Genomic DNA, 27,129 nt, shown 5'->3' on the forward strand with positions numbered 1-27,129 from the left:
CTAGTTTGATCTCTCTGCTGTCCAAGGGACTCTCAAGAGTCTTCTGCAGCACCATAATTCAGAAGCATCAGTTCTTCGGTGCTCAGCCTTCTTTATGGGCCAACTCTCACATCCATATATGACTACTGGAAAAACCATAGCTTTGACTAGATGAACCTTTGTTGGTGAAGTGATGTCTCTGCTTTTTAATACGCTGTCTTATATGGGCTATTTTTCAACCTCTTCTTCCTGCCTCTCACTTTACCCAAGACCCTCCCTCTGACCCAGCTCTGTGACCGTGTTTGTTTTTCGAGGGCCCTGGGAGTTTGCCCCCTCCCTCCGCATGGCTGGCTGGTTGTCGAGCATCTCAGCCTATAGCTGGGGCAGGATCTGAAACACACGGGTGGCTCACCAGCTGTCAGAACTTAGGACTTTTTCTTAGTCTGTTCAGGCCGTGTAACAAAATACTGCAGACTGTGGGCTTGTAAACAGCAGATCCTTCTCACAGTCTTGGAGGGTGGAGATTCGAGAGCAGGGTGCCCACATGGTCAGGTGAGAACCTGATTCTGGGTCCTCACTGTGTCCTCACGTGGTGGAAGGGGCGAGGGAGCCCCATGGCGTGTTTCCTTAGGGTGCTAACCCCATTCATGAGGGATGATTGGTGACCCACCCTCATAACCAATCTCCTCCCCCAGCCCTTGCCTTCTAACCTCTTAACCTTTGGGGGTTAGGATTGCAGCACGTGAATTTGGGGGGACACAACCATCCAGTCCATAGCGGACCGCAAGGTCACTGCATCCCTCTGCCTCTTTCTTCCTTCCGCTCTCTCTCACTGAAGCCTTTCCCCCACGACGTCACCCCTCTCGGCTACATTCTGCCTCTTAGGTCTTTCATATCTTTCTTGCCTAGAGTTGTCTGCTTGTCTAGTCACTGGAGGGTATCTTTTTTCAAAGTCAGGGAACTCCTAGAATTTCATGTGATTTGGAAAAATCATTTAACCTCTTAGGGTTTTAGTTTCCTAACAGACGTTTCCATATAAAAATGAGGCTGGAAATTCTGACTTTCTTACCCATACGAGGTAGTAAATGCTCTATATGTAAGATAAAAATGCAATCCAGCGCATCAGTTTTTGAAAGACAGGTGCTGTATCAGTCATCTGCTGCCATCATTTATTCAATCAGGCAGTGATACTAATTGTCAGGAAATGTATCAGTGAACAAAGCAGATATCGCGCCACCACCACCCCCCCCACTTTCATGGAGCAGATATTTTAGCCTGTGGGTGGGGTGGGTGTGAACAGTCAACAAAGAAGTAAAATAAATGGTGCATCAGAATATGATGTCAGGCGATCAGGTGGAGAGTGACAAAGCGGGGGTTGGGGACAGGTAGGAGGGTCCAGGGATGGAATATTCCAGGTTTAAATGGAGGGGCTGGGACGGTTGGGGGCCGGGCAGAGGAGGACATGTGAGCAAAGCCCCCTTTAAAGTTCCTGTGATTAAGCTAATTTTAGGAATGATTGTGTTGGGGCAAAGGTTCCTTTTTAGCACCTGGCTAAATCCTGGCTCTGGATGTTTCTGCGGTGTGTCCTGATTCAGTGTAGTGGGCAGTGGCAGGGTCAGGGGATGAGGAACATGGGCCATCGGAGGGGTGCTGAGCTCAGCAGAAGTGCCTTCAGTGTGGGCAAAGGTCAGAGGTCAGATGATAGATGAAGCTGCTGCCCAGGGCCCGGCTGGAGGTCAGGCAGTGCCGTGTCCCAGGGCTTGTACAGCCTGAGCCTCTAGGGTGGAGTGACTGCAGGCAGGGGATGAAGTACAGGGTAGATGGCAGACCTGTTCACCCCTCCGCTGATCTGTGGTTTTCCTGACTCCAAGGCAAAAGGAGCCTGTCCTGCCGGCCCCCCATGGTCAAGGTGGTGTGCCCTGCTGACAACCCGAGGGCCGAAGGGCTTGAATGCACCAAAACCTGCCAGAACTATGACCTGGAATGCATGAGCACTGGCTGTGTGTCCGGCTGCCTCTGCCCCCCGGGCATGGTGAGAACCCAGATTTTGTTGTTGTTTTTTTTTTCCCATGAAAGATCAACAAAAATGAGGGGATTGCTCTAGAAAAGTTCCCAAGCCTTTTTGTGCAAAAATTCTTGAATGGACCACTTGCGTTTAAATTATACCATTACCTGCATCCACCACGAGGTGGCAGCAAACCACAGTCCAGGGCCCGTCTCTCGCCCTCCAGCCAGGGCTGGACACAGTCTCCAGGCAGAGCCCTAGACTCAAGCTTTCAACACTTCCTGCCACACTGGAGGAGACCAAGGACAGAAAAGACACAGAACCATTCAAGGATACACAATTGTGTAGTGGAAATCCTGGTCTCCTGTCTCCCAGCCCCAGGTGTACCACTGTCTGCGAGATGCTCACTTACCTCTGACGTCTAGTGGCCACATCTTCCAAACTGGTACCCAGCTCTGCTGGCACCAGGGAACCTCTTGGCAGAGGGGAAGTGTGTTTATTTCCCTGGTCCTTTGAGGTCTGATTTTCTCGCTGGCCCACTGGGAAGCCTGAAAAGACTTTGGCGCTGTTTTTATTTGGTTTTGTTTTAAATTAATTTTTATTGGTGTATTTGGATTTACAATGTGGTGTTAGTTTCTGCTGTGCAGCAAACTGAATCAGTTATACATGTATCCACTCTTTTTAAGATTCTTTTTCCCATATAGCTCATTACAGAGTATTGAGTAGAGTTCTCTGTGCTGTACAGTAGGTTCTTATTCGTTATCAATTTTATGTTTAGTTGTGAGTATATGTCAGTTGCAACCTCCTGATTTATTTCTTCTCTCCCTTTCCTTCTTGGTTGGGGCTGCTTCTTGAAAGTTAGAGCTTGGGCTCAGGGGCACATCCACAGAGAGCCTCACAGGAGGGCATTGCAAATCCTATGAAATGTAATCTTAAAAGGTTCCAGAAAGCCCTCCTGTCTCAAAGATATCTCCTATACTTCCTATGGTTTGTCACCTTATCAGATTTACTAAAATATGATAGGTATGAAGTTAGTTTGGTTAACAAAAAAGAACTTTAAAAAAGCTTCTCTTATAAATCCTCATAGGAAGTCATTCACACTTTAGTGAGAGTTAGTTCATCAGATTCTTTCCTGGTAGCAAACATGCATTGAGCTGGAAATATTAGCAGGGAGGACATAGCGCAGTTGGAAGGCAAAAAAAAAAAAAAAAAAGGTTTTGGAGAATGGGTCAGTGTGAAGGGGTGAGGTGGGTTTTTTTCAGAGAAAAGTGACAAAACCAAATTTTTTCTACTTCATAATTTTTCTTCGGGCCGATTGAAACCCAGGACCAAGTTCTCAGCGCAAACCTTTCTTGCTCAAGATGTCATGAGTTGATGAACAAACGTGACTACTATTTCTGCCTGTTCTCTTCTGAAGTCCTAAAAGGACAATCGTTACTTTTATTGTATCATCCTTCTCGTGTCCCAATGTCCAAGAGACTGACTTGCACAAAATTCACTTGGGGCTGCAGTGCCGGCCCACCCTCCATGTGGACCATTCACCTGGGGCTGCAGTGCCAGCCCACCCTCCATGTGGGCCATTCACTTGGGGCTGCAGTGCCAGCCCACCCTCCATGTGGGCCATTCACCTGGGGCTGCAGTGCCAGCCCACCCTCCACCCTCCATGTGGACCATTCACCTGGGGCTGCAGTGCCGGCCCACCCTCCATGTGGACCAGGTCTCATCTACGTCCCGCCCATCTTCTGCATTGTGTCTTTATCTTTCTATCTCTGTGGATTTTTTTTTAAAAATGCTTTAGGACTCTGGGTGATTCAGCTGGGCTGGTGGCGTTAAAGTTGAGAGCCTCTTAATGGGAAACCTTGCCTCACATATACATAGGCACACATACATATATACACACATGCACACAGAGGTGCACACGCATAAAGACACACTTATACTCACATGTATAAACACACACACAGGCACCCACACATATACAAGACACACACACATACGCACACAGAGGCAAGCACACATACACACACACACACATATACACATATGCACAGATACACACAGGCACACACATATAATACAGGCACACAGCCATACACAAACATGCACCTACCCACACATACACATAGGTATACACACATATACACACACATACACACACAGGCACACACACACATAGACACATATGTACACTCGTGTATATTAATACACACACATGCACTCACATATACACACAGGCATGCACACACACACACACACATATACACATATGCACAGATACACACAGGCACACACCCATACACACACATGCACCTACCCACACATACACATAGATATGCACACATATACACACACACACAGGCACACACACACATAGACACATATGTACACTCATGTATATTAACACACACATGCACTCACACATACACACACATGCACCCACATATACACACAGGCATGCACACATATACACACATGCATGCACACACAGAAACACACAGGCATACACACATATATATATATAGGCACACACAGGCACACAGCCATACACACACATGTGCCTACCCACACATACACATAGGCACACACATATACACACAGCCACAACACAAATATAGACACATGGGCACTCACTTATATCAACACACATATACACCCACACATATGCCCACATATACCCACACACACACAGGCACACAGCCACATACATGTGCCCACACATACACGCGGGCACTCACACACACAAATGCACACGTGCATACACAAGGAACACACACATATACACATGCACACAAATGCATGCATATACACTAGCACATGCATACAAACACATGTACATGAATGCACATATATACATATTCACACACATAATTTCAGTCTATGATCCCTGACATGAAAGCCTTATGTTCAGCCCAAGATCGCCCTGTCCCAGGGCTCCAAGCCTAGGGGTCCCAGGCTTGTCTGTGGAGCAGTGGGGTCATGTGGATGCTGGGGCACCCATACCAGAAGCTTCTCACCCTTGGGTGGCTTTGGAACCAGAGTGCTGTGGGTCCTTCTCTCAAGGTCATGCAGAGCGGGAGTCCAGGGCTGCCTCCTGGACTGCCGGGATGGAAGCAGATCCCTATGTGGAGTCAGAGGGGCTTGGCCAGCTCTTCCTGAGCCCACCGGGGCCAGTGGCTCTTTTCAGTTCTCCCCTGCCCCCTCGGCGGCATCCCGTGAGGAGTATAACTTGTCACGTGGTAACTCCTTGGCTGGTGGAGGGCTGGTGGGGAGGAGGGCAGGTGCGTCAGACCCTCAGGAGGGGACTCGTGGGACTTGAAAACCCCCAGCTTCTGGTTCTGGTCCATCCCTACCTGTGGCCAGTATTCCGCTTTTACCTCCAGGACATTAAGTACATTGTTAACCGATTACTTCATTTCATTAAATCTATTGTCCAGTTTCTTCAATTATAGAACATAATAAATGCTAAGTGAAGAGCAATCAGAAGAAAATTTAAAAACCACAGAAAGAAAATCAAACTCCCTTATCCCACCCCCTCAGAGGCAACTTCTAAATTCCCTTCCAGACAGTTTTTGAAGTATATATATATATTTTTTTTCATAATTGAGACTATATGTATATACAGTTTTTTATCTCTTGTTTTAAAAATTAACAGAATAAGTAGTTCTCAAAACTTTTAAGATTTTGATATTTCCATTGGCCAATATCACCTGGAGATTCCTCAATGGGCTTAATCATTTTCCTATTGTTGAACACTTAATTGCTCCCACTTTTTTTTGAGTGGTAAATAATTGCACATTAATCTTTGCCCATAACTCTGTTACCTTTAGAGAAATCCCCTGGAAGAATTACTTGGTCTAAGGAGATGCATGTGTCAGGGGCTTTTGACATGTGTTACTGGAGTCTCCACTGGGTCCCAGGGCTCCTGCCTGCAGCAGTGTGTGAGGGCAGAGGGGGTCAGAGCGTCTCCAGCTGAGCCAGGAGGACCAGTGTGGATGAGAGCCAAGCAGGGTCTCCAGCCCCAGTCTGGGCGTGGGCTCCCCGGGTTGCCTCTGGCCGTGGCTGTTCACTCACTGTGGCCCCAAGACTTTCCCTTCACTTTCCCTCAGGTCCGGCATGAGAACAGGTGTGTGGCCCTGGAAAGGTGCCCTTGCTTCCACCAGGGCAGAGAGTATGCCCCCGGAGACAGGGTGAAGGTCGATTGCAACAGCTGGTGAGGCTGGGAGCGGTTCTGGGGGTCCTGGGGGCAGGTCGGGGAGGGGTTTGGTCACTTGCCTGTTCCCCACTCCTGGGAATGTGACTGCACCTGTCCTTTTCCCTCTGCCTCTGTTTCTCCATCTGTCAAATGGGAGAATCTTTTTCATCCCCTGGGCTCGCCCTGGATGGATGCTCTCTGGAAAGCAGTGTTTCCCTGCAGGGAGGGGGCAGGGGAAATATAAGGGCTGTGTCCATCACTGCATGTGCAACCAAACTGCCCCAGGGCACCAGGCCGGGGTCCTTCTGTGGCTTTATCCTGGTCCCCCTCCTCCAGGCATATTGTGAGGGTGCCTGCCTGGAAAGGGACCGTCCTTCACCCAGTCCCTGACTCTGCTCATCACCCCGCCTTTCTTTGGGGCCTGCAGAGCTTTAGGGATGGGCCAAGGGGCCAGGCAGGAAGGGGCTGGAGGCCTGAGCATCCCACTGCTGACGCCCAGAGTGGACTTCCTGATGTTGGTTCTGGTATGGAGTGGGGAGATGGGGGTGTGGGCAGCTGGCAAGTCCCTGTGGGTTTATACACGTTGCTGCCCACACAGACCCTCTCCCAGCAGAAGTTCATGGCTGGTCACCATTTCTCTGACTCAGAACTTGCCTGCTCTTCTGTCCTGTGTGTTCCCTTAGCCTCAGAGGGGCTTTTGGCCTTGGGGTCCATTGTATAGAGACCCAGTGGCTCTTCCCAGGTAATGTCTTGGGAGACTGGGCTTCAGCACGTTCGGAGCAGGTGGTGATAGTGTCACCTCGGACAACTGGGGCTCTTCTTTGGTCGTTTCCCCCTTGTGATGAGTGGGTAGCGTGGCTTCCCTGTCCTCCTTGGCCCTGTTCCCTAAAAACATGGGGGTTCATGACTGCAGAGCCCCACGAGGTCCAATCTGCAGGCCCTGAAGCCACCTACCAGTTCCCAAGGCCTCCTGGGGGTGGGTGGCACCCTGGCTGCCCTGATGCCGGACCTGCCCCTATATCCGGTGGCCTCACCCTCACCCCCTATCTCCTGTCCCCAGCGTCTGTCAGGACCGGAAGTGGAACTGTACGGACCACGTGTGTGATGCTAGCTGCTCTGCCCTGGGCCTGGCTCACTACTTCACCTTTGATGGGCTCAAGTACCTGTTCCCGGGGGAGTGCCAGTATGTCCTGGTGCAGGTGAGACCCGGGGAGGGGGGTCCCAGGCTAGAGCTGCTTGTGGAAACAGCTCTGGGGGCTGGTTTCTAATGGAGTGACTTCCCAGTCCCTGGAGAGGCAGGGCCTCAAGACCCCGGTGACTGCCGACTTGCCTCAACTCCCTGGACGCCTCCAGGGATGGATGGAAACTCATTGGTTGACTGGCCTTGGTATGGAGCAGGCTCCCGTCACCCCAATTCCAGCACAAGGGAATGAGAGAAGGGCTTCTTTCCTCCTGGCAGACACAGCTTGGTCAGGGGACCAACCATGGCGAGTGGCATTGGGGCTGGATTTTGGCCCCAGCACCCTCTCTGCCAGCATCCTTGTGCAGTGAACAGCCCGCTGGGGATGGCGGAAATGACCCCTGGAGTTTCCTTCCCTTTCTGTGATTCTGTTCCATTCCATCTATTCTGTTCTGTTGTATTCTACAGCATGTCTCCTACTTACGAGTGAGTGCTATTCTGAGAGCGCTCTATTCTGAGAGTTCTGTTCGTATGTCCAGTTTGTTCACAAGTCCACCTAAGTAAGCTTAGGTACCCAACTAACACAGTTGGCTATATTTTGTACTATACTGTAACAGGTTTATAATATTTTTCACACAAATAATACACACACAAAAAACAAATACAAAAATAAAGAAAACATTTTTAATCTCACAGTGCAGTACCTTGGAAAGTACAATAGTACTTTACAAAAAAGTAAAATAGTACAAAAGTACAACAGCCCAACAGCTGGCATACAGGGGCTGGCATCGAGTGACCAGGCAAGAAGAGTTACTGACTGGAGGAGGGAGAGGAGCGGGGGAGATGGTGGAGCTGAAGGGCCAGCAGCGATGGGAGACGGAGGGCAAGCTGCCCGTTCACTCGCACCTGACGTGATGGTTCCTCGCTAGAACACGAGTTGCACGTTTGCAGCTTTGAAAGTTTGCCACCTGAAAGTTCATATGTAGGGCGCTCCTATCCTATTCTATCCTGTCGTATCCTGTCCTATTCTATCCTATTCACCGTTTTCATTTCCAACCCAGTGCAGCTCAGAGTGGGGAGGGGGTGTGGGGTAGAGCAGATCCTACTGCCCGCAGGGTGGGAAGCAGCCCCAGGGGATCCTAGCTGTGGACTCAGGGCCGCTCTGCCCCCTCTCCCGGTGGGTGGACTCCTGGGCGTGTCTCTTGCTGGTTGACAGCGATGTGGGTGAGCAAGGAGGGCTGGGCTCTCTATTCACGACAGTGAGGAGGCTGGACTCTGCAGCTTAAACAGATTGCGGTCTGTTCATCTCCCCTCTCCCGAGCCGGGGAGGAGGGGCTCGGTGTGGTCTGGAGGGAAGACCACAGACCCACAGGAGCCTCAGCCTCGGAGTCAGGGCTGCAGGGAGTCGGGCGTCGAGTGAGATGGAGCATGACACCTGCCTGGCGTGGGGGGAAGGAGCCCCCTGCCTCTGTCCCCTGCCCCAGATTGGCCCCAGAGAGGTGGGCGGCATGCTGGCAGACGGGCATGCACCCCATGAAATGGTTTTACGCACCCCCAGGTGCCCTCTGGGGCTTCCCCACAGGTCGTATGTGGAAGCCCACCTTTGTTACCTGTGTGCCCTCCAGCCTTGGTAGCAAAAGAAGGGGTGACCCAGCTCTGGGGCTCCACCCTCAGTCAGGTTCAGATCTGGGCACCCAGAAAGCACGACAGTTCAGTGCAGTGAGAGGAACTGGTCAGACCCCCTGCCCTGGCTCTGCCTGCCCAGTGAAGCTGCCCAGGTGGGCAGTCGTGCCCCCACAGAGCTGTGCCCCTCGGGGGGCTACTAGTCCTGCCCCACAGCCAGTGCTGATGTCCCTTCAAGGATGCTCTTCCTGGGTCCCCTCCCTGACTCCCCTTCCTCCTTTGGGAGGTGTTCTCAGGACTAAACCCTCCCCTTCAGAAAACTCTCAGCTGGTGACACAGCGCTTCTACCTTTGTTCCCTCTTACAACTTTCACAATCCCATTAACCCAACCCTAACCCGTTTAACCCGGCAATCCCACTAACCCAACCCAAACGCATTAACCTGACGACCCCATTAGCCTGAGACAAACCCGTTTAACCTAAGAGTCCCGTTAGGTTGGCTAATTCCATCTTACAGAGGGGCACGTCCTACGTGTGGTATGTATGTATGTGTGTATGTGTGTCTATGTATGTGCAGAGTGTGTATTGCATGTGTTATCTATGTATGTACACGTGGGTGTATGTGTGTATATGAATGTGTCTGTATATGTGTGTTTGTGTGTGTATGTGTGCACTTATGTGTATATGCATGTGTGTGACTGTGTGTGACTGTGTGTGACTGTGTGTGACTGTGTATGAATGTGTACACACATGAATGCATGTGTGTATATGTGTCTTTGTGTGTATATGAATGCATGCCTATATGTGTGTACATGTGTGCATGTGTGCATGTATGTATGTGCAAAAGTGTGTATTGTATATATGTTATGTGTGTGTCTTTGTGTGTATATGAATGTGTGTCTGTTTATGTATATGTGTATGTGTGTGTATGTGTGCAAGTGTGTATTGTATGTGTGTGCTGTGTGTGTGTGTGTCTGTATGAGTGTGTGAGTCAGAGAGGTAAGTGACCTACTCAACATCATCCCAGATGTGGCAGAAACAAGCCCGCACCTAGCTTTTCTAAGTTGAGTGGTTTTCCCCATCACACCACAGTGACAGCCACGATGGGAGGTGTTTGCCAGAAGCGTGTCCCTTTCTGCTGCTTTTCTGTGTAGACCCCAGCGAGGACCAGTGCCTTCTAGAGGTGGCAGCTCAGCTGGTGTTGCTGGGTCTGGCGGTCTTTGGTTACAGTCCTGGCCAGCCGCCCAGGGGACTCCGCTGGAGCTTGGATCTACCAAGTGTCGCATGCCTGATGGTGTGGGTCCCTGCTGAGGCTGGCCCAACAGGCTCCGGGGCGGGGTGGGGGATCAGCAGGCTGATGTGTCCACCTTCCGCTGTCTCCCTTCTTCCTCCCTCCTGCCCCTCAGCCCTTCTCCCTGCCTGACTGTAGGCGCTTGCTCATGGCTGATGGCTGAGGATGGCAGTCTTGTGAGTGTCGTCTGGCTCATGAACACACAAGCGCATACACACGTGCATGTGGTCATGGCAGCCTCCTGTAACACTCCCTTCAAAGGCCTGGGAGCACCGACCACGGGTCTGCTGGTCTGGGCAGGGGTGGAAGGATCGTGTTTCTCTCCTGACATCCACCCCTTTCCCCAGGACCACTGTGGTAGTAACCCCGGCACCTTCCGGGTCCTGGTGGGGAATGAGGGGTGCAGCGTCCCCTCCCTGAAGTGCAGGAAGCGCATCACCATCCTGGTGGAAGGAGGAGAAATAGAGCTGTTTGACGGGGAGGTGAGTATGGGCTGGTGCCCCACCCTCAGTGCCCCCATTAGCTGATGGGGAGCAGTGCCCAGCATTAGTTCAGGACACGTGCGGGTGGAGCACGATGCTGCTGGTGGAGAGACCTCACCATGTCCCGCGAGGGGGGCGGGTGCAGATGGTGATGGATTTAGTAAAAGGAAGTGCAGACACGTGTGGAGGAGGGTGTGTAACTGTATTTGCACCAGTGTAGGAAGAGCCAGGGCGGACTTGGGGGGTAGTGGAGGGTGGGAGGACTTTCATATGGGAATACGTGTGTACACACACATATGTTATATGTCCACAGTCATGTTATTACAATACACACATAGACATATGCATATATAAACATGCATTATACACACACAAATACACACATTTGTGTACACACACATACATATATATTATATACCATAGTTATATGAATTATATATATACTCATGTACACACACACACATATTCTACACACACATACATATGTATTATGTACCCATGGCTATATGTATTATATACATATATACACACATAAACACATGTATTATACAAATATATATTATAAGCACACATACACACAAATACATACATATTATATACCCATAGCTGTTTGTATTATATATACAAATGTATACACACATTTACACGCATGTATACATATATATTACATACCCACAGTTATATGTATTATACACACAAATGGATGCAACACATATAAATATATTATACACACATATACATATATATTATATATTCAAATGTATACACACATATACATACAAATGTATACACGTATGTACATACACATAAATATTATATCCCACGCACATATATAATGTGTACAAAAGTATACACACATACATACACATGTATATGTATGTACCCACATTTATATATATAATATATACAAATGTCTGCACGCATATATACACATACATTATACATGCAAATATTTTATACATACATATATATTAAGTCTCACATTTATATGTATTATATAATAAATGAATACACACATACATACATGCATTATTCACACAAATATATATACACACATATACAAGAATACGTTATATATATATACACATACATATACAGGTATATGCACATATATTGGAGAAGGCAATGGCAGCCCACTCCAGTGTTCGTGCCCGGAGAATCCCAAGGACAGAGGAGCCTGGTGGGCTGCCGTCTGTGGGGTTGCACAGAGTCAGACATGGCTGAAGTGACTTAGCAGCAGCAGCAGCAGAAGCATACACATATACAAGCATACATTATATATATACACATGTATACACACATATATGCTATCCCTTACTGTCCTGGTCTCTCGCTCAGGTGAACGTGAAGACGCCCATGAAGGATGAGACACACTTTGAGGTGGTGGAGTCTGGCCGGTACATCACTGTGCTGCTGGGCAAGGCCCTCTCTGTGGTCTGGGACGGGCACCTGGCCGTCTCCGTGTTCCTGAAGCGGACGTACCAGGTGGGTGGCCTTTCTCCACTTCCTCCCTCTTTGTCTGCTTGCATCTTCAGCTCCCTGAGCAGCATCTGGGATCCCCACCCCCAGTCTCAGGGGGAAGGTGGGTGGTCACCTGGTTCAGCCTCCTCCCAACACAGATAAGACTCAAGGATTAGAGTTCACCTCGGCTGTTTCCCGAGACAGTTGCCCGTGGGCAGGATGGAGGGTCCTGGACCCTGCAAACAGTCCCTTGACTGGCAGTAGGTATTTTTAAGGTTTCCTAACCTAAGGAGCAAAACCCATCATGCACAATGTGACTATAACACCTCAGAACATTCGGGGTGCACCTCCCATGGAGCCCAGGCCAGCACCTGCCAAGGGCTGTGGTGAGATGGCTCATCAGCTGCTTGGGGGGAAGCTCGTGATGTCTGGCCAGGTCTTGACGGTTTGCTGGGACTTCGTTTCCTCCACGCATGTATGTGATGAATGCTCTGTCTGCCCTGGTGGCAGGACCCACGTTCCCAGCATTCTGATGGCTCATTCTCAGCTCGTACCTGAGTGAGGCTGCTCCTTGCGACCCCATGCTGTTTCTGGAGAGCATCAGCAATGACTCATTCCATTATTCAACAAATGCTTACTAAACTCCTGTTATGTGTCAAGCACTGTTCTAGGTACTCTGGGTATGGGGAAAATAACTTACTATTGATACAGTGAGGGGAGAATCTGTCCTTGCCTTTTCTAGCTTCAGGAGACTGCCTGCATCCCTTGGCTGTGGTCCCATCCTCCACCTTCAAAGCCAGTAGCACAGTGTCTTCTGCTCTCCGTTTCCCTCGGTCTCATCGCCTTTCTCATTCTGACTTCTCCTGCACCCTGTGATCACTCTGAGCTCATCCAGGTGACCCAGGACAGTCTTCCTGTCTCAAGATCCTTGACCTAACACACTTGCAAAGTTCCCTTGGCCGTGTACAGTGACATATTCCTGGTTCTGGGGATTAGGACGTGGACATCTCTGGGGCCGGCTGTCGTTTTGCCTACCACAACCCTGCCTGCTTGCTTAATCGCTCAGTTGTGTTTGACTCTTTGCGACCTCATGGACTGCAGCCCACCAGGCTCCTCTGTCCATGGGATTCTCCAGGCAAGAATACTAAAGTGGGCTGCCATGCCCGCCTCCAGGGGATCTTCCTGACCCAGGGATCGAATCCGCATCTCCTGTGTCTCCTGCATTGCAGGCAGATTCCTTACTCTCTGAGCCATCGGGGAAGCCTGATGGAGGTCATATTCTAGTGGGGATATTATGTGTTTTATATTTTAAAGATTATATATATATTTTTAAAATATATTTTCATTTATTTTTTGGCTGCTCCGAGTCTTAATTGCAGCCTGTAAACACGCTTTAGTTGCAGCATGTGGGATCTAGTTCCCTGACCAGGGATCAAACCCACGCCCCCTGCATTGGGAGCGTGGAGTCTTAGCCACTGGACCACCAGGGAAGTCCCTATTATTTTTTATTATTATTATTTATTTATTTGACTGTGTTGCATCTTAGTTGTGTCATGGGAGATCTTCCATTGCAGGGCAGGGACTCTCTAGTGGTGCTCGGGTTCAGTTCAGTTGCTCCACGGCGTGTGGGATGTTAGCTCCCCGACCAGGGATCAAACCCACATCCTCTGCATTGCAAGGCTGATTCTAGACCACTGGACCACGAAGTATTTTAGATGGGTTGGTCTGATGAGACTCGTCTGATGAGAAAGTGTGAGAAGAGTCTTTGGGGAAGAGGGAAGGGAGTCGTGTAAATATCCTGACTTTAGGCAGATGGCACAGCAGGTGCCAAGTCCCTGAGGTAGATGGTGTTTGTGTTGAACAAGCAGACCAGGGTGGCTAGAGAGGAGGGGCTTGAGGTGATTGGTGGTCAGTAAGGACAGGGACCAGGCAGGGCCATACGCAGGGGCTGTCAGGCCACGTAAAAATCTTTGTCCTTTTGCCCACCTATGAGAACATTTTTCTTACATGTTTCCTAGCAAAACAGAATAAATCACCTCTCTTTGTCTCAAGGCAGGACTTCAAAAAGGTTCTAAAAGCATCACCTTTTCTTTTCCAGGCTGATTTTGTCCACTTAAAAAAAGTTTTTTTTGGCCATACATCGCGGCTTATGAAATCTTAGTTCCCTGACCAGGGATTGAACCTGCACCCCCTGCATTGAAAGGCAGAGTCTTAACCACAGGACTGCTGAAGAAGTCTTTGTCCAGTGGTTCTTATGTGATGGTTTTCATCTATTCATTCATTAGTTGGTCAGGATTTGTTGTATACTGCACCCCCTGATAGGTGAACATGGAGAGAAGTAAGATATTATGTCAGCGCTGGTAGCATTTAGTATACAGCAGAATCCTGGCCTTCCCTGGTGGCTCAGATGGTAAAGAATCTGCCTGTAATGCAGGAGAACTGGGTTAGATCCCTGGGTCGGGAAGATCCACTGGAGAAGGAAATGGCAACTCACTCCAGTATTCTTGCCTGGAGAATTCCATGGACAGAGGAACCTGGTGGGCTATAGCCCACGGGGTCACAAAGACTTGGACACGACTGAGTGACTAACACACAGAGGATCCTGGCCAGCTTGCTCTGGACAGGCTGCAGTTGTCCAGGGAAGGCAAGCAGCTGTCCACAGTCAAGTGGGACTAGAGGGCTCCTTCCTGAGACCTCTCACACTCTCATTGATGTAATGCTGAACCAGCTTCTCTTCTGCTCAGACCCTTACTGGGGCGGCTGACGGTTTATACTGCAGGGATCAGGGCCCTGGCTGCTTAACTGGCCCTCCGAGGGACCTGGGTGTGCTGCTTCTCTCTGTGAATGATCTTGGCTTCCTTAACCTTAACATGGGGTCATTTATGTTCATTCTGAGAAGGGGGAGACAGAGGATGAGATGGCTGGATGGCATCACTGGCTCAATGGACATGAGTTTGAGCAAATTCAGGGAGATGGTGAAGGACAGGGAGGCCAGTCCATGGGGTCACAGAGAGTCGGACACAACTGAGTGACTGAACAATTACAGCATGGGGGTCAGTGCAGAAGCAGGGAAAGGGCCTTGGCAGGGTTGGGGCTTTGCTGACCACCCTGGTCTCCCTCTGGGCTGCCCTCCCATCCCCTTCCCTCCTCCTCTTCCTCAGGCGAGTCTGCCTCCCGTGCTGCCTGGAACTCTCCTCCTCCTGACTCAGCCAGTTTTCTCCGAGGTTTGCAAAGCTCACGCTCCCCCTACTTGTCCCCCAGGAGCGGGTATGCGGCCTGTGTGGGAATTTCGATGGCGTCCAGAACAATGACCTCACCAGCAGCAGCCTCCAAGTGGAGGAAAACCCCGTGGACTTTGGGAATTCCTGGAAAGTGAGCCCACAGTGTGCTGACACCCAGAAAGTAGGTTGGGTCCCCTCTGCTGTGCGCTGTGGGTCGTGTGGCCTGCAGGGGGCGGGGCTTGGGGAGAGGGACTCTTGTTTGCTTCCGGGTTGACTGTTCTGGGTCCATCTGTGTTCTCCCTCTTGGTTCCCCAGGTGCGGCTGGACTCGGCCCCTGCCATCTGCCATGACAACGTCATGAAGCAGACCATGGTGGATTCCTCCTGCAGGGTCCTCACCAGTGATGTTTTCCGAGAGTGCAACAGGCTGGTGAGGGCAGCAGGGGGCCTGGGAGACAGGCACTTCTAACCGTGGATGCTTCCAGGAGCTTTAGAAATGATCTGTAGTTGCTCACCTCTTGTGGCTTCAGTCTGTGAAAGAAAAGGAATAATCGATGTCTTATCAGGAAAGCAATGCTTGGCAAAGCCTTTTTCTTCTGTGCAATGGTTGGCTCTCTGTGCATCCTGCCTGAGCTGCCCTTCTGGCCTCAGTCTTGGGGCTTGTCCCCCACAGGTTACCTTATCTCTAACCTCAGAATGGTGGGTTCCCTTCTCCTGCCCCTGCTGTGTCTCTGGCCCCAGACATCCCACCTGTGCCCTGGGCTCCCAGGTCTTGTCTTACAGAAACTCTTCTGGTCTTACAGCCAGATTAAAAAAAAAATTTTTTTTGGCTGCTCTGTGTGGCATGTGGGATCTTAGTTCCCTGACCAGAGATTGAACCGGTGCCCCCTGCATTGGGAGTGCAGAATCCCAACTACTGGACTACCAAGGAAATCCTCTTAAAGCCAGATTTTGAGCCTGTATTTTATGGCTTCTTTGGATGTCTTTAACTCACGTGGTGATGAGGAATTTCTCCGCAAAAGGTTCAGTGTAGGTTTCTGTCTCTGTCTGAATGTATATATGCCCACATGTGTATCTGTGGGTACGTGTGTATTTGTATATGTATGTACACATGTAGGGGCAGTCACAGACAGGTGCCCAGGCCTGCTGCTTCATCGTGTCGCCCTCGTGGGAGTGGCTGAACACCTGTGTTTCATCTCTTCCTGTCCAGCCAGTGAATTTTAGTCCCTCAGCACCCAGAAGGATAGGTAGGATCCCCTGGTTTGGTGGAGACCCCGGGCGCCTGAGCAGGAAGTGGGGAAGCAGTGAGAGGGTCAAAGAAACCAAGGCTGTGGGGCACAGTGAGCTGCTTAATGTCCGGTTCATTCCAACCGCAACTCTCCCAAGCAAGGCTGGTGTGTGGGGGTCAGGTGTGCGGCAGGTGGAAAGTGGGAGGTGGTTAGGGCTTGAATGTAGACGGCAGGTGGGCTTCCCCTAGGGTAGGTTTGGGGTCGGAGTCCAGGAGCACTGGGCCAGCCGAGGTCCAGCACGTCAGCCTATAGCATCTTAGCGGGACAGTATGGGTGGTCCTGATGGGTTTTTGGTTTTCTTGGTCTCTCTGCTGAGTGGAGGCCAGGAAAGAGTGTGTGTGTGTGTGTGTGTGTGTGTGTGTGTGTGTGTGTTGTGTTTATGTAAAGCACCCAGACTCCCATGAGGGTGGGAGTGGGTTATAGGGATGGATGATGGCTCATCAGGTGCCTGGAACAGATGGGTTGAAAGGAATGTTCTTCTGAAAAATTCTCAGGCACATCTCATCTATGAGAGGCTGGCAAGCCTGCCTTTTCCCCCCTTTTCTGGAATCCAGATGAGAACATAGGATTTCTGCCTTTTTACCCACCCCCTCCTGGAGACTATGGCCTCACATCTCTCCTTCTGCTCTGGAGCCGCTGTCCCTACTCTGATCAACGGCACATTCCCGCCTGGCTGAGGGCCAGAGTCCCCAAGCGCAGCCCTGGGTCATGGCCACCCGCGCCTCCCTTGCAGGTGAACCCCGAGCCGTACCTGGATGTTTGCATCTATGACAGCTGCTCCTGCGAGTCCATCGGGGACTGCTCCTGCTTCTGTGACACCATCGCTGCCTATGCCCATGAGTGTGCCCAGCACGGCCAGGTGGTGACCTGGAGGACAGCCACACTGTGCCGTGAGTCCCGCGGTCCCTCGCGATCCTGGCCGTGCACCCTCCCCTCACACAGCTGGACCGTGAGACCCTGGGGGTGGACGCCTTGGTGGGGGAGAAAGACCCACTTGGGAGTGAAAGCCGAGGTGGAGGGGTCAGGACACAGGTGTGCGTGAGGAGGGTCAGGATTGAGTAGAGCAACAGGGAGAGCCTCTTCTGGAGAAATTCTGGGAGAAGAAGAGGGAGTGGTGATGAAGAGAAGAAAGAGGTCAGTGTGCCTGTAATTAGACTCGATCACATTTACCATCACAAGCGCTTCCTTGGTGGCTCTGACGGTAAAGAATCCTCCTGCAGTGCAGGATACCGGGATTTAATCCCTGGGTCGGGATGCTCCCCTGGAGAAGGGAATGACAACCCACTCCAGTCTTCCTGCCTGGAGAATCCCATGGACAAAGAAGCCTGGCAGGCTACAGTCCATGGGGTTGCAAAGAGTCGGACACGACAGCCACTAAGCACGCTTCACACCACTGTGATCGAGCAGCTCAGATGCTTATGTCACCTCTTCCTCCCTGTGTTGAGCGACTGAACATTTTTATAAGGAAAACAGATTCAGAACCACTGGGTTGCTGGTTGGGGGGCTCTCAAAGCCCAGATGCGTTGGACGTGGGTGACTGTGTCTTTCCCCAGCGCCACTGTCCTCCCCCGGGCTGTCATCCCCACGGGTCTCCTGCCATCTGTCCGGGGCTGCATGGGGTTGTCTGGGGCCTTAGTAACCATCCTGCCTGTTTGGGGGTCTGCACAGCCCAGAATTGTGAGGAGCGGAACCTGAAGGAGAGTGGGTACCAATGCGAGTGGCGCTACAACAGCTGTGCTCCGGCCTGTCCAGTCACGTGCCAGCACCCGGAGCCCCTGGCCTGCCCCGTGCAGTGCGTGGAGGGCTGCCACGCACACTGCCCACCCGGTGAGGCCCTGGCCCCCTGTGGGGATGGAGTGGAGGGTGGGGCTGGTCCTCAGGAAAGTGCCGCCCCGTCCTGCTTCGTCTCAGCCTCGCCCAAGGGCCCTTCTGTCCCCAGCCCCATCACCCTATGTCCTGTTTCTATGTCCTTCCACCAGAGCCAGGCCAGCTGAGATTTTTGCCAAGCTGAGTTCCCGTGTGATGCTTCTGGGGGTCAATTGATGGGTTTATCATCTGGAGCAGCACTTTCTGATAGAACTTTTTGCAATGCCAGGAGAGTTCAACTCAGATGTGGCTCATTGTGTCTAAGGAATTGAATGTTCAGTTTTGTTGATGTTACTTAATTTACATTCAAATGTAACCAGCCACTGGTTGTTAGTAGCTACAGCAGTGGGTAGCACAGGTTGAGAGTTATCAGGTATCTTCTTTGGTGGAGGAACAAAAAGATCCCTGGTGATAAGACCTGCTTTGTCCCGGGATTTGGAAGAGGCAAGGTAGGAGAAGGAACCCCCTCTCCCAATTTTGTAGGTGAAAGGATGCTCCCTAAGTGATTTGGTGGCCCTCGGGGGAGGCAGGCAGAGCTGGGACAGGCCCTTTGGTGCCAGGAAAGTCTTCCTTGCAGGCAAGGTGGCCACTTTGGCTCCTAACGAGAGGCTTGTCACGCAGGGAAAATCCTGGACGAGCTTTTGCAGACCTGCGTCAACCCCGAGGACTGCCCTGTGTGCCAGGTGGAGGGCCGGCGCTTAGCCTCCGGGAAGAAAGTGACCCTGAACCCTGGGGACCCTGAGCATTGCCAGATCTGGTAACACAGCACCCCCTACCCTGCCCCTGATTGTCTGAATGATCAGCCTTACTGTCAAACCTGGGGGCTTGCTCGGAAGTGTCTGTTTGGGGAAGGACGTCTTGTTCTTGTTCGGTTTGCCTCTCTGTCTTTGAGGACAGACTAGATTTCTTCCCCAGGAAACACCTCTTAGGAGATTTAGGTTTTTATCTCTTGTTGCTGAAGGAAGAGTCTGGCCTCTTCTTGTCCCTGGAGGTGGCATCTGGTCTGGGGACAGGCATCTATGGATAGCAGATTTCTTGTTTACTGGACATTGGGACGCAGGTTGGGGGAAAGTGAGGTGGAGTCCCTGACCCTGTAGCAGGGCTCATACACCGTGGGCCACCGCCAAGGTGGCCAGAATGAGGCTCTCATAACTGGAGGGAGGCATGGGTCACTCCCCCTACCGATTGTAGGGGCCCCCTACTGCCCCACTGCCTGATTGCCTCTGGCAGCTGGCCCTGGGGAGGTGAGGAGGGGGTTGAGCTCTGAGCTTCTTGAAGCCCTGCTCCTAAGTCGAGGATTTATGTTCCAACGTTGTATGCTCAGCACCACTCCTTATGGGATCCTAAACTCGAGAACTTAAACTCGCTGAGGAAGAAAGGGACCATTGCCACAGCTGCGAGGGCCAGACCCCGACTGCTCTCTGCCCGGGTGGATTTTCTAGCAAACACAGGAAAGTCGGGAGTCTGTCACTCATGCGAGGCCCAGACCCCGACTGCTCTCTGCCCGGGTGGATTTTCTAGCAAACACAGAAAAGTCGAGAATCTGTCACTCCTGCTTTATCAACCAAGGATGGAGGCCCTAAACCACGTGCAGCATGAGGAAGTAGGAGTCGACTTTCCGTTAAGACCTTGCCTGCCCCCGGCTGTGCCGAGGAGTAGGGGTTCTGAGCCGCAGGCGCATGGGGAGGACAGTCACCTGGGCACACGCTGCAGCTGCGAGCCCGTGTGGAGAGCGGTTCTGGAGCAGGCTGGGGACACTGCTGGGAGGCGCTCCATAGGGATACTCCGGGGCTCAGGGCACTGCTGTCTCCCCACTCTGTTGCGATGCTGAGAGCAAGTGGCCACAATGGCTGAGAAAGTGCCTGCAGAACAAGGTTCTAGCCTGAATGGGTCTCCACCGCAGGCAGCTTCTCCTGTGGTCTGGCAGACCCTGCCACTTTCCAGGACCCTGGTGAAAGGGAGAGAAGTGACCAGGGGACTGGAAACTTGGCATGGTGGGGTGATAAGTTGTGTGGGGGCTTGGGGCTGGGTGTGGGGCACAGCCAGATCCTGGCATGTGATGGGCATAAACCATCTGTCCATTGTGGGAAAGAATGAATGAGTTAATGTTGTTCCCCATCTAGCATCTTGGAGACCCGAGAACACCACCCCCAGTACTTTGTTCTGCCAGATAAAGCTGGGATTTCAAATCTTTATTCATCTCTCCAAAATGATTTTACTCCAGTTTTCCTTTCTTCCTTAAAGCCCAACATGTTAAACATGCTACGGAATTATGCACCTTAGACTCTGTTTAATAAATACTGAAAAACATATATCTTCAGCAGAGCATTTTCAAGTCCTGGTCAGCATCAACATTACAGAGCAGTGTTTGTCTTTGGAGATATTTGGGAGAAGGCTTGGATTATAATTAAATATTTATGTTGTTCGAGGAATAGGTTGAAAATCAATCAAATTTGAATGGCTGTGTGGACTGCCGAGAAAGAAGAAAGATTCATTTTTAGGTCCTAGGTTGGGTAGAAGCTTTGGTTTTTAAGGGACTCACAACTCAAGGGAAGTGTGTATGTGTATATGTGTATGTGTATATGTGTATGTGTATATTTATGCGTGTATATGTGTGCATGTGTATATATATGTGTGTGTGTGTGCTTCTTTCTGAACCATTTTGGTCTCTCCCCTCCTGCAGTCACTGTGATGGTGTCAGCCTCACTTGTGAAGCCTGCAAGGAGCCAGGAGGCCCGCCCCCCACCGAAGGCCCGGTCATCCCCACAACCCCATATGTGGAGGACATCCCGGAGCCGCCCCTGCATGACTTCTTCTGCAGCAAACTCCTGGACCTGGTCTTCCTGCTGGATGGCTCCTCCAAGCTGTCCGAGGCTGACTTCGAGACGCTGAAGGCATTCGTGGTGGGCATGATGGAGCGTCTGCACATTTCCCAGAAACGCATCCGTGTGGCCGTGGTGGAGTACCATGATGGCTCCCATGCCTACCTCGCGCTGCAAGACCGGAAACGGCCATCTGAGCTTCGGCGCATTGCCGGGCAGGTGAAGTATGCGGGCAGCGAGGTGGCTTCCACCAGCGAGGTCTTGAAGTACACGCTCTTCCAGATCTTCGGCAGGATTGACCGGCCTGAGGCCTCTCGCGTGGCCCTGCTGCTTACGGCCAGCCAGGAACCCCCCAGGCTGGCCCGGAACTTGGTCCGCTACGTCCAGGGCCTGAAGAAGAAGAAGGTCTCCGTGGTCCCCGTGGGCATCGGGCCCCACGCCAGCCTCAAGCAGATCCGCCTCATTGAGAAGCAGGCACCTGAGAACAAAGCCTTTGTGCTAAGTGGCGTGCACGAGCTGGAGCAGCGGATGGACGATATTGTCGGCTACCTCTGCGACCTCGCCCTCGAGGTGCCTGCCCCGACCCTGACGCAACATCCCCTCGCCGCACAGGTCACTGTGGCGCCGCAGCTCCTGGGTCCTTCGCTGCCGGGACCCAAGAGGAGCTCTGTGGTCCTGGATGTGGCATTCCTCCTGGAAGGCTCGGACGAGGTGGGCGAGGCCAACTTCAACAGGAGCGCAGAGTTTGTGGAGGAGGTGATCCGACGCATGGACGTGGGCCAGGACGGCATCCACGTCACAGTGCTGCAGTACTCATATGTGGTGACTGTGGAGCACTCCTTCAGGGAGCCACAGTCCAAGGACGTGGTCCTGCAGCGACTCCGTGAAGTCCGCTACCGAGGTGGCAACCAGACAAACACGGGGCTGGCCCTGCAGTACTTGTCGGAGCACAGCTTCTCTGCCAGCCAGGGGGACCGGGAGCAGGCGCCCAACCTGGTCTACATGGTGACAGGAAGCCCGGCCTCGGACAAGATCCAGCGGATGCCTGGAGACATCCAGCTGGTGCCCATCGGCGTGGGCCCCCGCGTGGATGTGCAGGAGCTGGAGAGGGTCAGCTGGCCCCAGACCCCCATCTTCATCCAGGACTTCGAGAGGCTCCCCCGAGAAGCTCCAGATCTGGTGCTGCAGCGGTGCTGCTCCGAAGACGGCCCGCACCTCCCCACCCTCGCCCCTGCCCCAGGTGTGTGGGGGCTTGGCGTTGGAGCGAGAACTTGGGGGGCTAGGGGCTGCCTTGGTGGAGATGCCGTTCTCAGGCTCCAATCTGTCTCTCTGCTCTGTGTTTTCTGTCATGTCCTGCCTTCAGGGAGAGGCATCTGTGGTCTTTTGAGGGGGAAGGATCTTTTCTTATGGGCTTCTGTGGTGGCTCAAATGGTAAAGATTCTGCAGACCCAGATTCCATCACTGGGTTGGGGAGATCCCCTAGAGGAGGGGCATGGCCACCCACTCCAGTATTCTTGCCTGGAGAATCCCTTGAGCAGAGATGCCTGGCAGGCTACAGTCATAGGGTTGCAAAGAGTCAGACAGAACTGAGCGACCCAGCATGCATGCATCTGTAAGATGTGGATAATAATAGTGCTTACTTGTAAAATGCTTAGAATGGTACCTAGCACATAGCAAGCACTCAAAAATGGTTTATCTCCCCTGCTATTATTACTACTTTCTTAACTGATACTAACGACTGATCAGTTTCTAGTTCTTCTTTATTTACTTACTTATTTCTGGCAGTGCTGGGTCTTTGTTGCTGCACTCAGGCTTTTCTCTAGTTGTGGTGAGCGGGGGCTACTCTGTGTTGTAGTGCAAGGGCTTCTCATTGTGGCGGGTTCTCTTGTTGCGGATCATGGGCTCTAGGGCGCTTGGGCTTCAGTAGTTGTGGTTCCCCAGCTCTAGACTGCAGGCTGAACAGCTGCGATGCACGGGCTTAGTTGCTCCATGCATGTGGGATCTTCCCGGACGAGAGATGGAACCCGTGTCTCCTGCTTTGGCAGGTGGACTCTTTACCACGGAGTCCCTGGGGAAGCCCAATCCCTAGTTCTAGAGTATCTTTATTTGGAGTGTTTGGAACCATTCCAGAATCACTAGCCTTCTTTCATTGTCTATGCTTTTGTTTCTTGGTTTTTATCTGGGCTACCGATTTATCTAAACTCTTGTGATCTCTCAGTAATGGCTTCATCCAGTCTCAGAATGGCATTTGGGGCAGAGTTTGTTTCCTCACGGTGATCATGACCCTGGTCCCAACCATCAACATGAGCTTTAGGCCTTTGCAATAGAATCACCTTCTAGCTCCTCACGTGCCGCCTGAAACCCACGGACACACAAGTCCACCTTCCAGGGGTGCTTTGCTCTGCTTCCTTTGCCATCCACCTGTTTTCTGCTCCAGTCTATTGTTGGATTCTAGAAGAGCTGCAGCCCCCGAAATGGAGGGACAGGATGCCTCTGCCTCTTGCTGCTGCCTGTGGTGTTTAAACTGCCTTTGGGCATGTTGGCATCCCCCTAACATCTCCACACTTGGGGTCTTGCAGCCCCCTTGCCTGCCGCCTGGCACCAGCTGCCACACCCATGCAGGACTGGGGGACATGCCTCCCTTATGTGGCTCCTCCCAGTCCAGCGCCCTGCACACACTGTCCGGTGAGTGTCTGCTTCAGGAGCCTGGGGCCTGTCCCCCGCTGCCCTTGGCCACTCCCTCCTGTCTCTGCAGACTGCAGCCAGCCCCTGGATGTAGTTCTCCTCCTGGATGGCTCCTCCACCTCTCCAGCCTCTTACTTTGACGAAATGAAGAGTTTCGCCAAGGCGTTCATCTCAAAAGCCAACCTAGGTGAGTGAGGCGCCCGAAGCAGGGTGTTTCGGGGGCTTCCCGCTGATCCAGAGCGTGACTCCTGCGCCCCGTCTCCCGCCAGGCCCTCAGCTCACCCAGGTGTCGGTCCTGCAGTACGGAAGCAACACCAACGTTGACGTGCCCTGGGACATACACGTGGACAAAGCCCACCTGCTGAGCCTTGTGGACCCCATGCATCGCGAGGGAGGCCCCAGCCAAGTTGGTAACGTGGGTGCGGGATGGGGGTAGGGGCCGCGTGCGGTCCCCGCTCTGGGCACAAGTGACCGAGTGACCCCGGCTGGCTGTCGCTCCTTGGCCTTAGTTTCCCTTCCTGTAAACTAAGGGCCAAGACATTCTTCCTCCCCTCACCTGTATGTGAGCCTCTCCGAGTCTCCGAGTCATCCCGTCTCAGGGATCCGAGGCTCCATCGGGAGATGGCGTGCTCAGCTGGCCTCAGGACCCCCAGTCCTGAGTCAGGACTGATTGTGCGGTCCACTGTCTGTTCCCAGGGCAGGCACTGTCCTTCGCGGCACGCTACATCACGTCCCAAGTCCACGGTGCCAGGCCCAGTGCCTCCAAGGTGGTGGTGATCCTGGTCACAGGCTCCTCCATGGATTCAGTGGAGGCGGCCGCCGCTGCTGCCAGATCCAACCGTGAGTGTCCAGAGTTCAGTCCTGTGGGCTGGGGGGGTGGGCGTGGAGTGCGGGGTGAGTGGAATGATGTAGCATCTTAGTATCTCCCTGGAGAACAGCTCATTTTTTTTTTTGTAGTTTTAAAAAAATTCATTTCTAATTGGAGGATAATTGCTTAAAAATATTGAGGCTCTACAAGTGGCTGGGTGAAGCTTCAGGCCAGACCACTCTGAACCCACTCGACCAGAGGTGGGCACAGACCCTTTCTCGTTCCTCTGTAACCGCAGGAGTGGCTGTGTTCCCCATCGGGATTGGGGACCAGTATGATGCAGCCCAGCTGAGGGTCTTGGCGGGTCCGGGGGCCAGCTCCAACGTGGCAGAGCTCCAGCGGATCGAAGACCTCCCCAGCATGGTTGCCCTTGGCAACTCTTTCTTCCAGAGGCTATGCTCTGGTGAGTCTTGTGATGTCTCTCTTATCCCCTCAAAATAGAAGCAAAAGCAGTGAAACCCATCTCGACACTAGAAGGTTCCCATACGTGAGATTTGGCCTTGAATTAAGACTGCTTTATAGGCCATGATCTATAAATTTCTGCTTGTGGGAGATTGTAAGACAAACCTCCAAGGGGCTGCCAGAAAGTTCTCTGTGTATATACTTCCTTCCCTCCTTACTGTCCTTGCTCACTATAGATGGGGCTTCTGGACAAAGAAACGGAAGGCAGAGGCAGGGAACCCTAACATCCGCAGGTCATGGACCTCTTCTCCAGGCCCTGCACTCATGCTCAGCATGGGTGTAAAAGACTTTAGAAAAGCAACACAGATTTACCATATAGCATGGAGATCTACATTCAAGATCTTGAAATAATCTATGATGGAATGTAATCTAAAAAATATAGCAGTCCCTCTGTGGTATACTTGAAACTGGCACAGTATTGTCTATCAACTATACTTCAATAAAAAAGAAAATAAAAAGATTAAAAAAAGAAATACAGTAACATAGAATTTAACATCAAAGTACCATAGTTTAAATTGATTTAGGGTTAGAAGCTTTTTGTTTTTACCATTGCTGTTCAGTCACCAAGTCGTGTCTGACTCTCTGCGACCCCATGAACTGCAGCACATCAGACTTCCCTGTCCTTCACTATCTCCCGGAGTTTGCTCAAGTTCATGTCCATTGAATCGTGATGCCATCCAATTGTCTCACCCTCTGTCGTCTCCTTTTCCTCCTACTTCAGTCTTTCCCAGCATCAAGGTCTTTTCCAATGAGTCAGCTCTTTGCATCAGGTGGTCAAAGTATTGGAGCTTCAGCTTCAACATCAGTCCTTCCAATGAATATTCAGGTTGATTTCCTTTAGGATTGACTGGGTTGATCTCCTTTTTTTCCACATGCATGATATTTTTTAAACTTGTTTTTTTGTATTTTCCTAATATAATTAGGTGTGAGTCCAAACCTACTAGGAGTTATTGCCCTGTCTTGCTAGATGATAGCTCTCTTGGTAGGAATTTTGAAGATCTCTTTCAAGGTTTCAGGATCTTGTCTCATTTCCCTCTTCTTACTAGGCACTGATATATTAATATCAATACATAGAAAAGAGGACAAGAAGATATCGATTGTAGTTGTTGCCATGTTATTACTGTTGTATCACTATAATGACTAACAACCACAAAGCTTATGGAATTCTCTGGTGATCCAGTGGTTAGGACTGTACGCTCCCACTGCTGGGAGCATGGACTCGCTCTCCTGGTCAGGGAACTAAGATCCTGCAAGCCATAAGGCAAAGCCAAAAAAATAAAGCACCCCACAATGTTTGCCTGAAGAACCACAGGATGACTGCCTTCTAATCTTCCATACCCGAACCCTCACTGCTCATTTCACTCACGTTCTTTTCGGTCAATCCAGCTTCAAGGACCAGCCAGCTAGCTGAGTGAATGGCTCACAATTTCTGGGTGGTGGGTGGGGACAGAGGTCTGACTTGTGTCTGTTTCAGGGTTCGTCAGTGTTTGCGTGGATGAGGACGGGAATGAGAGGAGGGTAAGTTCCTTTCTGTTGGCTTTGAAGGAAAGATCAGGAATGTATATTTGGAGTCCTCAACCTCCTGGTTAATGTTTCCTCCTTTGGTCTGGGTCCAATAGCTTTTTTTTTTTTTTTTTTTAATTGGAGGCTTCCTTGGGGGCTCAGTGGTAAAAAATCTGTCTGCCAAGGCAGGAGACACAGGTTC

At 51.4% G+C, this 27,129-nt stretch overlaps 1 protein-coding gene across 2 annotated transcripts in view; it reads left to right on the forward strand.

The window, feature by feature from the left end:
- The window catches only part of VWF (von Willebrand factor), a 124,547-nt gene that overhangs the window by 54,872 nt on the left and 42,546 nt on the right, over positions 1-27,129 (forward strand). Inside the window, exons 18-33 of one of the 2 annotated variants that reach the window (XM_024991341.2) lie at positions 1,851-2,011; positions 6,091-6,194; positions 7,237-7,375; positions 10,617-10,751; positions 12,090-12,236; positions 15,474-15,614; positions 15,749-15,862; positions 17,455-17,611; positions 18,390-18,548; positions 19,209-19,344; positions 21,271-22,649; positions 24,165-24,281; positions 24,364-24,504; positions 24,791-24,934; positions 25,201-25,365; positions 26,899-26,942. In XM_024991341.2, coding sequence (XP_024847109.1) covers positions 1,851-2,011; positions 6,091-6,194; positions 7,237-7,375; positions 10,617-10,751; positions 12,090-12,236; positions 15,474-15,614; positions 15,749-15,862; positions 17,455-17,611; positions 18,390-18,548; positions 19,209-19,344; positions 21,271-22,649; positions 24,165-24,281; positions 24,364-24,504; positions 24,791-24,934; positions 25,201-25,365; positions 26,899-26,942 — 3,383 coding nt within the window. Of the gene's footprint in view, positions 1-1,850; positions 2,012-6,090; positions 6,195-7,236; positions 7,376-10,616; positions 10,752-12,089; positions 12,237-15,473; positions 15,615-15,748; positions 15,863-17,454; positions 17,612-18,389; positions 18,549-19,208; positions 19,345-21,270; positions 22,650-24,164; positions 24,282-24,363; positions 24,510-24,790; positions 24,935-25,200; positions 25,366-26,898; positions 26,943-27,129 lie in introns of both variants that reach the window. The other variant, NM_001205308.2, reaches the window with a different exon arrangement.

Source organism: Bos taurus, chromosome 5, assembly GCF_002263795.3.
Source record: "Bos taurus isolate L1 Dominette 01449 registration number 42190680 breed Hereford chromosome 5, ARS-UCD2.0, whole genome shotgun sequence".
Taxonomy (NCBI): Eukaryota; Metazoa; Chordata; class Mammalia; order Artiodactyla; family Bovidae; genus Bos; species Bos taurus.